This window comes from Lolium rigidum, chromosome 4, assembly GCF_022539505.1.
Source record: "Lolium rigidum isolate FL_2022 chromosome 4, APGP_CSIRO_Lrig_0.1, whole genome shotgun sequence".
NCBI lineage: Eukaryota > Viridiplantae > Streptophyta > Magnoliopsida > Poales > Poaceae > Lolium > Lolium rigidum.
In genome coordinates, this window is record NC_061511.1 from 185,768,953 (window position 1) to 185,785,819 (window position 16,867).

The window sequence follows — 16,867 nt, forward strand, 5'->3', positions numbered from 1 at the left end:
CCCCACTTCGTCTTCTCTTCGGTCTTCTGGAAGCTTCGTGGCAAAATAGGCCCCTGGGCGTTGATTTCGTCCAATTCCGAGAATATTTCCTTACTAGGATTTCTGAAACCAAAAACAACAGAAAACAAGAATCGGCTTTTCTAGCATCTCGTTAATAGGTTAGTGCCGGAAAATGCATAAATATGACATAAAGTATGCATAAAACATGTAGATATCATCAATAATGTGGCATGGAACATAAGAAATTATCGATACGTTGGAGACGTATCAGCATCCCTAAGCTTAGTTCCTCGCTCGTCCCGAGAAGGTAAACGATAACAAAGATAATTTCCGAGTGACATGCCATCATAACCTTGATCATACTATTGTAAGCATATGTAATGAATGCAGCGATCAAAACAATGGTAATGACATGAGTAAACAAATGAATCATAAAGCAACGACTTTTCATGAATAGTACTTTCAAGACAAGCATCAATAAGTCTTGCATAAGAGTTAACTCATAAAGCAATAAATCAAAGTAAAGGTATTGAAGCAACACAAACGAAGATTAAGTTTCAGTGGTTGCTTTCAACTTATAACATGTATATCTCATGGGTATTGTCAATGTAAAGTAATATAACAAGTGCAATATGCAAGTATGTAGGAATCAATGCATAGTTCACACAAGTGTTTGCTTCTTGAGGTGGAGAGAGATAGGTGAACTGACTCAACATAAAAGTAAAAGAAAGGGCCCTTCGCAGAGGAAGCATTGATTGCTATATTTGTGCTAGAGCTTTGGTTTTGAAAACAAGAAACAATTTTGTCAACGGTAGTAATAAAGCATATGTGTTATGTAAATTATATCTTACAAGTTGCAAACCTCATGCATAGTATACTAATAGTGATCGCACCTTGTCCTAATTAGCTTGGGTTAACACGGATTATCATTGCATAGCATATGTTTCAACCAAGTGTCACAATGGGGTACCTCTATGCCGCCTGTACAAAGGTCTAAGGAGAAAGCTCGCATTTGGATTTCTCGCTTTTGATTATTCTCAACTTAGACATCCATACCGGGACAACATAGACAATAGATAATGGACTCCTCTTTAATGCATAAGCATTTAACAACGCTTATTATTCTCATAAGAGATTGAGGATTAGCTGTCCAAACCGAAACTTCCACCATGAATCATGGCTTTAGTTAGCGGCCCAATGTTCTTCTCTAACAGTATGCATACTCAAACCATTTGATTGTGAAAACCGCCCTTACTTCAGACAAGACGAACATGCATAGCAACTCACATGATATTCAACAAAAGAGTAGTTGATGGCGTCCCCAGGAACATGGTTATGGCACAACAAACAACTTAATAAGAGATAAAGTGCATAAGCACATATTCAATACCACAATAGTTTTTAAGCTATTTGTCCCATGAGCTATATATTGCAAAGGTAAAGAATGGAAATTTTAAAGGTAGCACTCAAGCAATTTACTTTGGAATGGCGGAGAAATACCATGTAGTAGGTAGGTATGGTGGACACAAATGGCATAGTAGTTGGCTCGAGGATTTTGGATGCATGAGAAGTATTCCCTCTCGATACAAGGTTTAGGCTAGCAAGGTTATTTGAAACAAACACAAGGATGAACCGGTGCAGCAGAAATCACATAAAAGACATATTGTAAACATTATAAGACTCTACACCGTCTTCCTTGTTGTTCAAACTCAATACTAGAAATTATCTAGACTTTAGAGAGACCAAATATGCAAACCAAATTTTAGCAAGCTCTATGTGTTTCTTCATTAATAGGTGCAAAGTATATGATGCAAGAGCTTAAACATGAGCACAACAATTGCCAAGTATCAAATTATTCAAGACATTTTAGAATTACTACATGTAGCATTTCCCGATTCCAACCATATAACAATTTAATGAAGAAGATTCAACCTTCGCCATGAATACTATGAGTAAAGCCTAAGGACATATTTGTCCATATGCAACAGCGGAGCGTGTCTCTCTCCCACACAATGAATGCTAGGATCCATTTTATTCAAACAAAACAAAAACAAAAGCAAACCGACGCTCCAAGCAAAGCACATAAGATGTGATGGAATAAAAATATTAGGCTGCTATCGCCGAAGTAAGTAGGCCGATAACAATTATCATGTAGATGGCCGTTGGTAACCCAAAAGGTAAATATTGGGCCCAACCGGGGAAGGTTGAACAATACTTTTTTCTATTGGGAAGGTGGTACATGGTTCATCCTGACAAAAAAATTATGGAACATGGGTTACTGAAGTTGCCTATTTGCGCCATATATGTTTGTCAGCAGGAGTTTACCTTCCGCCGCCGCTGCTCCGCTTCCGCCATTGTCGCCCTGCCTCATCGCGGGTCGAGCTCGCGATACAGCGGCGTCTCGAGCTCGGGGTACCGCAGCGTACGTGCGCGCCCCAAAGGTACATATTGCGTGGAGATACGTACCGGCGACGAGCACATCGGCCTTGGCACCTACAATGTCAGAGTCTGCATGTCTCGCTCTGGATCGACTCGGCTTGGCTGGCCTTGGGACATTTACCCCTGGCCTCTTCCATGCTCAAGTTTTAGAATTTTTTTTTGGTTGTTTTCAATACGGGATCAAATTTGTCGACGTGACCATTCTTATGGGGTAGCAACGAGTTGAATCTCTCAAAACTCTTAAGTTCTGCAATATAATGACTAATTGGTACTATCTTAAATAAAATGATTACATATCCTTATTTTGGAAGCAAGCAATCACACACTTATAGTTCAAATTCGACCTAATGTCAGGAAATTGGCACTATATTTATTTAAATAGGCGATATTAGCTTGAATTTTCATAATAAACCTTGGGCATTTTCCCTCTAACATGATCTACTAGTACTAAACTTTAGGTAGTCTCTGGACTAGTCTCTCTAGTCCACCAATTATTACTATTGCAAAAATTTGAGGGCAGTCCCTAGTCCCGAGCACTTCGCCCATTTCCCATGGCCTCATCCTAGAGAACCCACACCAATCACCTCACCGTCGACTAGCCGCCAGTCTACACCCCTCCGAAGAATCTCCAAAGGGGGTGACGTCCGTACTAGGGCGCTCCTCACACGAGTGCATCATCGAGTCTCGCTCCCATATCTTCTTCCGTGCCTGCCGCGTCTCGACAAGCACGGCCGACTTCTCCGTCGGCGAGCCGCCGATCGTGGGAGAGGCGTTCCCGTACAGTATGATAGTGCAGATCTTTTTCTCGAGGATGCACGAGCTTAGGAGCATGGCTGGCCCGGCCCCTCCCTGCCCCACTGGATGAGAACGATGTCGCTACTACACCGTGCGAAGAGGTGGTGCTGGATCTCGACTTGCCTCCGAGGGAGCTGCGTAGTGGGGGCAATGTCGTGCGAACTATGCGCAAGATTCTTGGCCATGTATGGCTGCTCAAGAACATGCACCTCACGGCGGAGGAGTGGGACATCATCATGCCTTACAATGTTCTGCACCGGATGTGGCAGCAGGCGTGTCGTCGGGTCAATTGCCTCCACTTCGACCTCACCCTTAGGGTGGACCACCGGCTCATTGTCAACTTGCCGGCGATGCAAGACAGTTGGGTCCTAGTTGCGCCGAAGGACGGCCACTGCAACATATGCATGCAGGGGTTGTCGCAACGCACAACAGTGCATCTCCAGGGATGTAAACACATGTTCCATAGAAAGTGCATCTTCTCTTGGTTTGTTACGAACGCCAGCTGCCCTATCTGCCGTGACAAAGTGCTGACCCATCTTATTTGGGATTTGTAGCATAGTATGAATAAAAACACTGTATGATAGGGATGCCATGCCAACTTGAATCCTATGTGAAGAGGAATTCTATTTGATTGTGGTTATAAGGAATTTTGCATTAGGTTGATCTATTCTCATTCTATTCCTATGGGATATGAACCTATGAATCAAACAGCCTGGAAATATTTCCACTCAATTAAGTTTGACCAACTTTTAGTAGGACAACAGACATATAAAATAATTAGTCATGGGATTACAATCCAACAAATAATTGTCTTCAAGACTGTCATACATTTTCCAAATAGAAAAATCAAAAGAAATCATGGGTCTTCATCTCACAACATGATATAAAGACAAGAGTCTAATCATCATCATCATCATCATAATCACCTCCGCCTTCATTCTGATATTCGTGCATGGTCTCATCCTGCTCGTCGTGTCCATTATTCTCCTCCCGGGATTCACCAGGTAGCTTCAGTTTATCAATCTAAATAGTGAAATATGCTTCTTCATCATGTGCAGGGATGCCTGTATCCAACGAGGTTTCATCAATGTCAGCAACTTTAGTTTGCATACAACCAGCGAGATCATCTTGCTGGGCACCAATTATTGGATCTGCATTCTCATCCAAATCATATATTTTCCTTGCCACAAAATTTTGCACATACTGCCATCCTTTTCTAGATTTGTCTTCCAAGAAAAGTACCTTGGCCGCTTGAGGTACCAAAATATAAGGATCATCCTTGTACCACCGAGCGTAGTATTGATTGATATGAAATACCCATCATTTCAGCGGGCAAAATACTATCCACATACAGAACTTATTGACACGGTGTTCACTGGTAATCCATCATCAACTTGGACTACCATCACCCACGGATTAGAGTTGTTGAAGAAAGGCCTCGTATGTCGAGTTAGCAATGGAGAAAAGATACGAGTTTGGAGGGACATCTGGATTCCAAGGGTTTTGTACTGAGAAAACCCTTACCCCTCACCATAACAGGAGATTGCGTTGTGTCTCCGAACTCCTAGATGAGGATGGAAGGTGGAAACATGACTTGGTACGCCAAAACTTCTCGCAAATTGATGCCGAAGAAATCCTTGCTATTAAAGCTTCTCGGCGTGGCTTTGAAGACATTCTTGCCTGGCAACCAGGAAAGAATGGTGCTTTCCCAGTTCGAAGTGCATATAAGCTTGCTATCCAGGAGCTGCCAGCTCAATGCTCCTTCAAGACAACAAGTTCTAGGATAGACGGGCATGATGACTGTTGGCAGAAAATCTGGCGCTCTGGTGTACCGCCAAAGGTGAAAACCTTTGCGTGGAAGGTACCGCAAATGCTCTAGCAACGGAAGAGAGCAAACTGAGAAGGCATATGTATGTGACTGGTATGTGCAAAATTTGCTGCAGGGAGATGGAAGACACGGCACATGCATGCTTTGCTCACTTGTCCCCATGCCAGCCAATTATGGGATTCTATGAGAGCGTGTTGGTTGCTACCGACCACTAATGAACTCCAGACGCATGCCGGATCAATTACTTGACTCAACGCTTTTGGTGGCATGGTGTGCCTGGCATGCCCGCAGTGAAGCAACCCACGATAAACCTTTACCCTCCATTCAAAGCTCCAAGAGATTTCTATGCAGCTACATTAAATCCATTTGTAATGTGCAAGATTCTTCGACTGAAGCGACCCTAAAAGGAAAACAACTTGCACTTGATTTTCCCCCTCCGATCACTAGACGGTGTCCAGATCATGTGTCAGTTAAACCGTGGGTGAAACCCCTCCAGGAATGGTGAAGCTCACAATTGACGGCTCATTTGAGGATGGCGCAGGTGGGGCTGGTATGCTGCTAAGAGATGAAGCTGGGAACATCTTATTCTCTCGCGTGTAGGTTCCTCATGCATTGTGATGATGCCCTAGAAGTGCATTGTGATGATGCCCTAGAATCCGAACTACACGCATGCTTGGAAGGCCTTGGCCTAGCCTTAGGCCACTCCCGATTATCATTGATACCGATTGCAGTCAGCTGGTGGCAATGGTTCAAGCTCCTGAACTAGATCGCTCTCCTCATACTAATATAGTCTCTGAAATTAAATCTCTAGTTAATCAAGGTACGTTGTGTTTTTTTTTAAAAAAGTGGATCGAGGACAAGTTAGGATTAGTTATATTCTGGCAAACCTTGCGAGAACTAAGCGTCGTACTGTCATTTGCCTTGGTTCAGGCCCTGATGTAGTTATTTTACCCGGAAAAAAAAGAGTCTGCTATGACACCGTCTTGCATTTCCTATGAATCTGTGTACACGCAAACTGCAAAGGAAAATGATTCTATTCCCCCGGGGGATAACGCGCTTGCAACCCCGGTTGCCCGGCCGCACGATCAGCGCCCCACGTGGGTGGACCCACCCACGTTCACCTCTCCCTATCCCTATCCCCTTCCTTTTCACACACGCACGGAGAGAAGAAAGGAGGTCACCGCACGGCGAGCTCTCCGCTGCGCCGCCGTTCGCCGAGCCGCTGCACCGCCGTTCGCCGAGCCGCTGCGCCGCCGTTCGCGCCGAGCCGCTGCGCAGCCGGTCGCCGCCGCATGATGGAGCCACGGCCGCCGAACGCCGCCGTCCACGCCCATCGTCTCGCCGCGTCCCTCGACCGAGGCCGCCTCACGCCGCCTTCATCCGTCCTCGCCGCGGCCGAGATGCCGCCGCCGCGGGCGCCGACTCCCTTCTCGCCCCCATCCCCGACGTCTACCAGGGCTGCCGCCCAACCTACCTTCTCCTGTGCGGCCATGGCTGCCGTCGCGTCCTTGCTGCCGATGCCGTGAGGTCCACCCTCAGCCGTCAGAGGTGTTGCTGCCAGTCGCGGACGGCGTTGCTCCGTGCGCCCGGCCGCGTTGCTGTCAATGGAGGATGGAGTTGCTCCCTCCGGCTGTCGGCGTTGCTGTCAATGGAGATTTTGCGACATGCATTATGTGGATTTGCTGTCATATCTAGATTTGTTTGATACAACCTTTCTATGTTTTTCCAGTTATGTATCCAGCGACGTTTGACTTGATACAATAGCAATGATCTCGCCTGAGACCTTGCAAAAAATGATGTGTTTTTGATACAATATCACTTTTTTGTGCAATACAGTTCTGCTGTTTTGCTACATTAGCATACTTTTTTTGATACAACTTTTCTACGATTTTGCTGCAATTGTATAATATGTTTGCTATGTTGTCTCCGGCGATGTCTCCGGCGATATCTCCGGTGAGTTCTCCGGCGATGTCTCCGACGATTTTCATTTTTGCTACATTAGCATATTTTTTTGCTACGTGGTCTCCGGCGAGGTCTCCGGCGAGCCCAGCCTTTTTCTTTTCTTTTCTGAACGAACTGTTTTTTGCTTCAGTCATTTGCTGCCGGGGGTGATTTTTGTTGTCGGGAGGTGTTTTTTTGCTACATGTAAATCTAACCGTCAAAATGGTTGATCCGACGGCTGGGGACCCGGGGGCTGGGGAATCAGATCCCCGGGGGACGCCCAGCAGTTTCCAACTGCAAAGTCCATTGCAGAGTGACACCTGGTCATCCGGCGGTGGTCCTGACAGACTGTCCACGCTGGCACCGCGCCTTATCCGTCTCCGGAATCCCATCCACCCAATCACGATCCAGCTCAACTGACACCATTCACACAAAAGAAATCCAAAACAAAATGGAAGCGGCAGAGGAACTCCGGTGATCTCTGACCCTCACAAACTCCCGTCTCCTCCCGCCCCGCGCGCGGCCAGGCAATGGAGACCCTCCTCTCCCCGTCCGCATTGCTCGCCCCTCTCCGTGGCTCCAAGAAGCCACCTCCCGCCGCCGTCTCGTGCAAGTCCACCGTCTCTTGCTCGCTCAAGAAGCATACACCGGGGGCCGTCGCCTGGCGTGGGGACGGCGACAACGGAAGCTGGGCGTCGTTCTTGCACCACGGCCTTGCCGCGGCGGCGCTGTCCCTGGCCCTCACCCTATCGCCGGCGCCCGCGCCCGCCGTGGCGTCGGAGTACGACGTGCTGAACGACGGGCCGCCGGCGGACACGTACGTGGTGGACGACGCCGGCGTGCTGAGCCGCGTGACCAAGTCCGACGTCAAGCGGCTCGCCCGCGACCTCGAGGCCCGCAAGAACATCCGGATCAACTTCGTCACCGTCCGCAAGCTCACGGTACGTGCTGCTCCGATCGTCAGCTCGTCACCGGCGGTGAGCTAGCTCACTCATCGTGCCCTTGCATTTGGTATGTGTGCGTGCAGAGCAAAGCTGACGCGTTCGAGTACGCGGACCAAGTGCTGGAGAAGTGGTACCCGACGGTGGAGGACGGCAGCAACAAGGGCATCGTCGTGCTCGTCACCAGCCAGAAGGAGGGCGCCATTACCGGCGGCCCGGACTTCGTGAAGGCGGTCGGCGACGCCATCCTCGACGCCGCCGTCTCCGAGAACCTGCCAGGTACGTAGTACTTATTTCGTTACTAGCTTCACCTTCCTCTTCCCATTCCGTCGGGGAACGCAAAACTGACTAGCGTTGCTCGCAGTGCTGGCGACGGACGAGAAGTACAACGAGGCGATCTACTCCACGGCGCAGCGGCTGGTGGCGGCGATAGACGGGCTGCCGGACCCCGGCGGGCCGGCGTTCCAGGAGAGCAAGCGGGAGTCCAACTACAAGAGCAAGCAGGAGACGGAGGAGAAGCGCGGCCAGTTCACGCTCGTCGTCGGCGGCCTGCTCGTCATCGCATTCGTCGTGCCCATGGCGCAGTACTACGCATACATCTCCAAGAAGTGAGCGGCGTGCACTGTACAGTAATTTTTCGAATTAATGCCCCCGGTTTTCTGTTGGAGTTTTATTAGAAGGCGAACAGAGAGGTGATCAATACAAGCACACGCGCGTGTGCAGTGTTTGGAAACTCACGAATTTTAGCAAGAAACAGCTCAGTTCCTGCGGGATTTTACCTTCAGGATTTGAAGGAAAAAAACTCACCGAAACATGACTTAATTAAATCTTGCGGTAGCTCAACTGGGTATAGGTGTCTGTAATTACAGGTGATTAATCTGAATGCCAATTTCTTGGCTCAGTTCAGTAGTAAGTGCGTGCTACAATTAGCTCGTGGATGATATTGCACAAATAGGGCATAACAGGATTTGGACAATTGAAAACAAGCTATATATGGTTATTGACAAGTGAATACATACATCATTTGTGAGGCAAGACAGTGCATCGCCTTACTGATTCAGTGGAAAGAAAGTTACCCACACGTTAGAATCTCGGTTTTAAGAGGAACGGCATCTTCTCGGAGAACGGAGGATCGGAGTATCTTCCAGTAAGAATCTGCGATGTAACATGGAAATTTGCAGCTTCCGTGTAGTGTATTCCATCCCAGTTGACGTATTCAGTACTATCACTGCATCCTTTTGCAGTTACAAGATTACCATTCACGGATTTCGTCTGTCCACACGGTACTCTACCATCGTAGTTCAGGGGTGGCCCTCCATATCCGCAGCAAGCTTCGGTGGGACTCTCGAACCCTGTAAAAGTTTTGAGTGCAAATGATAAAACTGTACTTGAAACTACAAAGATGACGTAGCATGAACATTGTTAGCCCAACAAAATATAAGAATCCATACCACAGCAATGTCAAAGAACTAAACAAGGCTATTTGTAACAGAAAAAAAAGAAGAACTAAACAAGGCAGCGTGAGCAATGGGAAAAAAACTGAAGCGTCTTAATTTCCCCCTCTTTCACTGGGATCTTGTACAGGAATCATGGTGATATTTTATCATAAGTCTTCAATGTGAAGCATGATTAGTGTTCTTAACATCTGTTCGTAGTAATGCAATATACCGGTAAATCCAAACTGTTTTCCGATGCAGTGGTTATCGATGACCAGAGAATGCAGTAAAGTCTAGTTTACATACCATATCTAGAGTAATTGGCGACCAGGCTGTATTTGACGGAGTAGATATCGACATAAGTGATATCACTTCCAGCAAATTGACCTCTCAGCTTTGTGCAAAGTGCATGCAGCTGTAAGTTGAAAATCTTTGCGGCACGATTGTGCTTTGCCACACAATGATGTTCATCCAGTTGTGATGGATCTTTGCCCCAAAGATCTATGTTTTGAGGCAAGCAGCCAAGAGGTCCGGTGTTGTGAATCCAGAATTTCCTGGCACCTTGCTCGTATAGTGTCTGAAATAAGAACACAGACCACAATAAGGTCTAATTAACGATATGAACCCTTAGTGTGTGAAGCACTTACTCAAAAAGTATATGTGGCAGAGTATACCAAGATCCATTATACAGAATCTAAGATCTATATACCAAGATCCATCAGTTTTTATTACCTCTATTAACAATGTAATTACCAAAATGCACTGAAGCAAAAAATGACAACTGACGAGACCATGCCCTAAAAGTCCAAGAATCATGAAACACAGTATCATTACAAACCTTGAGCCCAGATTCAAATTCCAACAAAATAGTCGGAATGGATGCAATGACTTGGTCCTCTGTTTTTGAGTAAAATGCACCAGCAAGGTCATTTTGACCTATATCAAACATGTAGAGACCCTTTGAAAAATAATCCAACTGAGGAATATAATGCCTGTACCTATCTCCTGCAAAATATAATGAAAAAGCAGCATCATCACTAACACAGTTCTATTGTTAAAAGGGAAAGAGTTTCATTGTCTCAGTTGGTGAAATCAAAAGCATTGAATGGTATCAAAGGAGCTTATCATTATTCCAACCACAGTTGATGTACTCTAAAAAACTAATCAACACAACCGAAGTTTGTCAGACCATTCAAATAGCATATTCCTAGACCTACTATAACATCAAGTGATAGATTTTACAATTGCACATAGAACAAGAATTCCAAATGTGTTATGACTGTTAGGTCTTGTTGAAGTCTAATTTACTCACATGAAGTGAAAGAAACTTAGTTGGTCTTTCACAAAGACAACATTCAGTCAACATTTGTCTACTTGCTCATTTTGATGGTTCCAATTGTTTAGCTGAGATTTATGATTTTTCATGAGTCCAGAGTTTTTGCACAAAGGCTTTGCAACAGCTGGCAAGTCACATCCTACTTTACATTGAATGCTTCAATTAAATATTAAATCCTTCTATCATACTGCAGAAGACATTTCTATTTTGTTTCGCATTCTGCAATATAAAAATGTGCTAATACAAGACAACCTGTTAATCTGCCATACCTTTAGAGAGCAGCCTAGTGACTTTTTCCTTGAATGCAAAGAATTGCTTAATCTGAAGACCAAAGGAAAACGGGCTGACAGACGTTGCAGTTGCTGGAGTAATCGAACAGCCAGCTTGAGCAAAGTTAACACCAGCCCGAAAGTTAGGTGCACCAACAGAATCCAAGTATGAATTGAGGAATGGCATATCCATCGAATCCACTACAAAGAGAAGTTCAAGAAATAAATATCAGATTGCAGACCGCAATACTTTGTTCTTTGACAGAAGTGAGAATAAATAACTTATCAGTCATATCAACAAAGTCAACATTCAGTGGGACCAGCATTTCTATATAAACACAATAGCCCCCTAAATCCTTCCATATATAAGCAAGCCAAATGGCTCAGCTTAGTGATATACACCTTCGCATAAATTTGATCTGTGCCAATGAAACTGATACCACACAACTTTTTTTTAAATTCCACTTGTTGTGGTAAAACCATGGAATTCGACCTTACAATTTAGTGATACTGATCAATAGCTTAATTATGGCAAGTGCACAAAGAAAACTGTGCTAGCCATTTGTTTTGCTTGTGAGTTACTCCTCCAAACTATTCTAAGAATGTTTTTCATTAAAAACTCCCATCATCACATGGTCTCATGATTTAGTTGCTCCAAGTCAGCTCCAAAGCACTGGAGTTGAATGAAAGCACATGATAGGTTCCACTCACTTCAGCCAGGAGGGAGGCAGCCAGATTGCGATCTCACAACCTAAAGCTCCCCACAGGTTAAGATTAAGAACGAACGGCAGTAACTCAATTTTCCCCTATCACAGTGAATTCCATCAAGAAGCAGCAGCTGCTTTCCTCGCAGATCCGACCGGATCCTTCCACCAATATGTTGCAACAATGAGGGGGTGCCAAATCGCACGAAATGGACCCCTCACATCCAGCACGATTGCACGAGTGTAGTGTTAGAGCAGTGTATATCCAGCTGCAGCAACGAAGGACCAGTCGCAGTGATGCGTCAATCTCCACTCCTAACCACCGCCCTGGGGGAAATTTGACCTCTCCGGCAGAGGACGAACCTAACTAATTCGCACTTTTCTCCACCCACCGCCGGGACCAAGTGCGCACTGCCTCGAAGGATCGACGGCAAACAGCAGCATCCGTACACCGATTGTTCTTCGTGTTGCAACATCACTAGCATCAATAATCACGCAATAACGAAGACAGCGATTCCTTTCGTGAAATTCAGCAACTAGAGAGGGTAAGCGGTTCTTGGTCGTGGCGCGATTCAGATGGCGAAAACCACTTGGGGAGTCAATCAATGGAAGTTGAGGGGTGAGAGGGGGTGCTCACTGAGGAAGTCGAGGATGAGGCGGCCGTCGGAGAAGCGGCCGGCGGGGCCGCCGAAGAAGGTGGAGCCGTAGGGCGGGAGCATGGGCTCGAATCCGGCGGCGATGCGGCCGCCCGTGTCGGAGTTGGAGTCGCCGAAGTTGAACGCGGCCGGGTAGTCGAAGTCCGACGACGCACAGCACCCGCCGCCGCCGAGGCAGATGACGGCGGCGAGGAGGAGCGCCACGGCGCTACGCGCAGGAGGCATGGCCGCCGCCGCTGGAATGGTGGTTGGAGGTTCGATGGACGGAGCCGCTGCCTTGACCACCTCCCTACGCCACTCCGGCCGTTGCACTATCTTGTACTCTTGCGATTCGTGGTTACTCCAGCCATGCGTCGGCGGGGATGGGCGAGCAGAAGAAGAGGGAAGGAAGGGAGAGGGCGGTTGCTAAGAGCATGTCTAACAGGCCCCGTATTTTTTCGCCCCGTATAACACGAGTAAAGGGCCCTGTATCCGGATTTCGCCGGCCAAAAACTCGGGCGAATATTCTGTTTTACGGGGTGGGGATACGGGCTCTGCTAGCTCGCCCGAGTTTTTGGCCCCTCAAAACAGGGTTTTAGACAGAAATTTGCACAACAATTTGACATCAAACATAGCACATCCAAAATATGTGATGCATAATTCATAGTTTTAACATCACAACACGATCATAGGCAATGTTCAAGCCACGGAATTCCCAAATGTGATCAACCATCAACGGATCCATCACCACCGGCGCCACCGCTCGCCGGAGACTCACCTTGATCACGAGCTTGACGCGCAGCCTTCTTCCTCGCAATGATGTCCGCCTTGGTCTCCTTCCACCACGCCACTGATCCTCGTCCATGCCGTCGGTGCGCATCATCATGATTTCCTCTCCTCGGCCAAGAGCTCCTTCATGGCCTTGGCTTCTTTGGCTGCGATCATCTTCATGTCAAGCTCCTTCCTTGCTTGCACCTTGGCAAGCTTCACCACACTCTTCTTGTCGGTGATGATGAGCTTGGTCTCCAACGTCTTCATCGTCAATGCCTCCTTGGACTTCATGAGTTGATCCAACTTCTCCCGAAGCTAGCTGCTTCAAGTTCTACCTTGACCCTCTCCTTGGCCTTCTTGTTGCCCTCGGGCTTGCCTAGTGTTTCTCCCTCATGTCGTCCGCTTCATCATCCATGGTGATAAGTGCCTCCTTCTTGCACTTTGGCTCGTTGTCCCGCAACTTCCATTTAGGAAGATGTTGAAGGATGGAAAAGCAATGTTCAAATTGAAATTCCTTGTTCTTTGAGCCGGCCATGTCCTTGTACCTACCTTGAGCATACTTGGGCTGCACAACAATACTATGAGGAGATGTTTCCACATCATGAACACATCATCAACACAAGGAAAACTTACGTAGTCCTCCCAGCACGCATCCACTAGGAGGGTTGTCGGCCACTTGATCCATGGCAGCACTCCAACGAGAACAAGCCGGCTTGATGATGTTCCATCGGCCTTCAAGGGAGCGGTAGGATCCGTCCGCCATGCTCTTCGTGCGAGGCTTCAGCGCGGTGGTACCGATCCTCAATGCGCCGCCAATAGCGCTTGCCGCCTTGGTCCACTCCGGTGCACGCATCCATCCCCACCTTGCTCCAAGCACGGACCAAGATGACGTCCTCGATCTCGGCCGTAGTTCGCCGTGCGTGGCTTCGGCGTCGACGAAGAACCGGCGGCAGCCGGATCAACCTCAACCACCTCCTCCTCGTCACCCTCATCCTCCTCCTCCTCATCAATCTCTTCAACATTGCACTCCCCATCGAATGCACCGATACCGGCGTCCAAATTCACCGCGGAATCGTTGAGCATGTCCATGTACGATGTTGTGGACTCAACATCGAACACCTTGTCTACGTCGATGGTGGTTGGCGGCGGCGCGGGCGGCGCGGGCAGCGCAACGGCCGGAACGGATGGAGGAGGGGTCGTGACCTTGGAGGCCGGCGGAGGCGCGAGGCCGATGCGGCCGATTGCCTTGGTCCGCACCTTGGCCGGCGCCACACCCTCGGCCCGGCGGCTTTGGTCTTCACCCGGCCCGTCTTCTTGGCAGCCGGCGGCGCTTCGCCCGCTGAATCGGCGGCCGCCGGCGCCGATTCGAAGAATTGCTTCGGGATCCTCTTCCTCTTCGACGGGATGGTGGAGGCGATCATGGCCGACACGACGCCGGCGGCCGGCGGACCTCCGACGGGGACATCAACCACCGCGCCCGAAGGAGGTGTACCGCCGGCGGTAGGCGGCTCTTGCGGACGGTCCATGGCGGCCGGATCCGGCCGGGAATGGCGCGGGAGGAGATCGGGCGGCGGCGGCGGCGGTTGGCTTCGGCGAAATGCTTCCCGCGCAGTGGAGTGGGCGATAGTGGTTTCGCCCACTATCCCCGCTCCCACCCCGCACAAGTAGGGGCGAGGACCCGCCCCGTACTCGAAAACAGCAAAAAACGATTCGGGGGCCGTTTTTACGGGGCGTGCTAGACGGCCGGGTAGACGCGAAACCCTCAAACCGGCGGTTATTATACGGGTTTGCCCCTTTTACGGGGTCTGTTAGACCTGCTCTAAAGCTTGAAGCTTTGCGGTTTTGGGGAGGCGCAGATCTTTGATTTGAGATTAGGGATGACCGGAAGAGCACTAATGATTAAGTGGTGTGTGCTCCATCGTTGCTCGTTTCGTAGTTTCCTTTTGCGGCTTAGCCCCAGTAGCACTCGGTTTATTCCGAAGATTACTGGGTAACAGACTGCAACGGGATATCCCGCAAGAGGGGCAGGTGGTAATTGTGGAGATTTGAGAAGGTGCGTGCACGAAATTTTCTTTTTTTGGTATCCTTCTTGAAGGATTTTTTTCCTGGAACTCGGAAGTGATGATAAGTGGCTTTTTAGGTGGGTTGGGCGGTCGGTGATGGTCAAATCCATGGGAGCTCGGCCTGAATAAAGGCGGCGGTTCTACGACTTCTCGCTTGCCAAGATGGAGATCTGCTTGATGTCTGTCCTCCTGCTTCTGGCCGGAGTGTCGAGTTTCGGATTGGATGGAATTCGGTCGCTTGCAACCGTGTTTATTCTGGCCGTTTGGTTTCAAAGCGAGCAATGCGAAGCTCTGATGTATGTTGCCATCATAGGAAATGTTTTAGTTCCATGGAGAAGACAGTGGCGAAGAATGGCATGAAAGATGAAATCTGAGGACTACTAATGGTGGTTCGAGTCCTGATGGCGATGAATAATAGGCTTGGTGATTCGTGACCTAGAGCAGCACCATTGGCAACTAAAGGCAACAACACATGAGAAGTTTAGAGTCAAAACATTGAGGGTGAAACCCCAAGGTCTAGCCTTAATTGGTTGTGTTTGGCAATTGCCTTGTTGAAGGTATTGTTTTGAGAGCGCGGACTTGCTCCAAGGTCAAAACTTATGCTCTATGATCAGGGCACCGACGACGCTTGTGCGCTATTGATGGATGTAAAATGCATGCATGAAATTTGTAGTTTGTTGACATATATTCATACATATTTGCAATATATATGATGTTATATCCATGTTTTATATTGATTTTTGGGGATTTACCAATAATCTCCTTTATTTAGGTTATAACAGGATATAAAAACCTTGTTTTGTGTATTTTTAGCTTTCAAGGACCTAAAGAAAGTTAAACGGAGCTAGAATTTTGGAGATATCAATATTTCATAAAGAGAAGCATCTAGAGCACTTGGATCTCACGAGAAGGGTCAGAATGGCCAAAAGAGGTCAGGTGGTGCGCCTTGTTGGGGTGGGCGCGCCAACCAGGGTCTTTCCCTCCTCGGCTATCCGATTCGCTTGATTCTTTCGCACAGGACTCCGTCTGACCTAAAAATCTCTATATAAAGGAGCCTAGAGGCTTCCTCGAAGAGTGCGCCACGGAAACACAAAAACACCAAAAGAGAGCTCGAACTAGCGAAGATTGGATGGGGAAACTCCACCAGAGCAGCAGCCGGAGGGATCTCTACCTTCTCCAACGTCTCGCCTCATCACCATGATGAAGAGGGAGTAGTCCACCTCTGCATTATGTGTTTGTGGCAGTAGCTTAATCGATTTATCTCTTGTTCTTCATAGATCTAGTACCATATGAGCTGCCTAACATGATTATGGTCATATATGTAATTCCTATATGGTGGATCTTTATTCTACGATTTGATATATGAGATTGGAACCTATTATGTGCAAGATGTGTTGATAGATGCATATCATGTACCCCGTTATTAAGTACTTGTTCTAATCCAACTTGTATGCAAGAGCATGTGTAGGGACAAGTGAGTATTAGATGGAGTAGCATGGTGGTAGTGATTGAATAGTGACAGTAAATTCAAGACGTGCTATGGTATTTTCACCTTTCTTTTGCTACCTCACTAGGGATAAAGTGAATTCATGTGCTATAATTATCATGTGACAGCTTGATAATCTTTTTTGTTCAAGATATCATATTTGTGATTCAAACATTATGTCAACTTACTTACACTACAACCAGTTTGCTAGTCCATAACGATT

General features: G+C 47.6%; 2 protein-coding genes across 2 annotated transcripts; one reads left to right on the forward strand and one right to left on the reverse strand.

Moving 5' to 3' along the window:
* The first annotated feature begins 7,433 nt into the window (after positions 1–7,433).
* LOC124706601 (UPF0603 protein OsI_019212, chloroplastic-like) lies at positions 7,434–8,681 on the forward strand. The gene is made up of 3 exons (XM_047238261.1): positions 7,434–7,944; positions 8,031–8,223; positions 8,309–8,681. The coding sequence occupies exons 1-3, from the start codon at positions 7,534–7,536 to the stop codon at positions 8,554–8,556; spliced, it is 852 nt and encodes a 283-aa protein (XP_047094217.1). The 5' UTR covers positions 7,434–7,533; the 3' UTR covers positions 8,557–8,681.
* A 241-nt stretch (positions 8,682–8,922) lies between these two features.
* On the reverse strand, positions 8,923–12,454 carry LOC124706600 (GDSL esterase/lipase At1g54790-like). The gene is made up of 5 exons (XM_047238260.1): positions 12,327–12,454; positions 10,986–11,186; positions 10,219–10,385; positions 9,687–9,957; positions 8,923–9,296 (listed from the first exon to the last, which is right to left on the reverse strand). Exons 1-5 carry the CDS (start codon positions 12,406–12,408, stop codon positions 9,028–9,030), a joined length of 990 nt encoding a protein of 329 aa, XP_047094216.1. The 5' UTR covers positions 12,409–12,454; the 3' UTR covers positions 8,923–9,027.
* Positions 12,455–16,867: the final 4,413 nt, after the last annotated feature.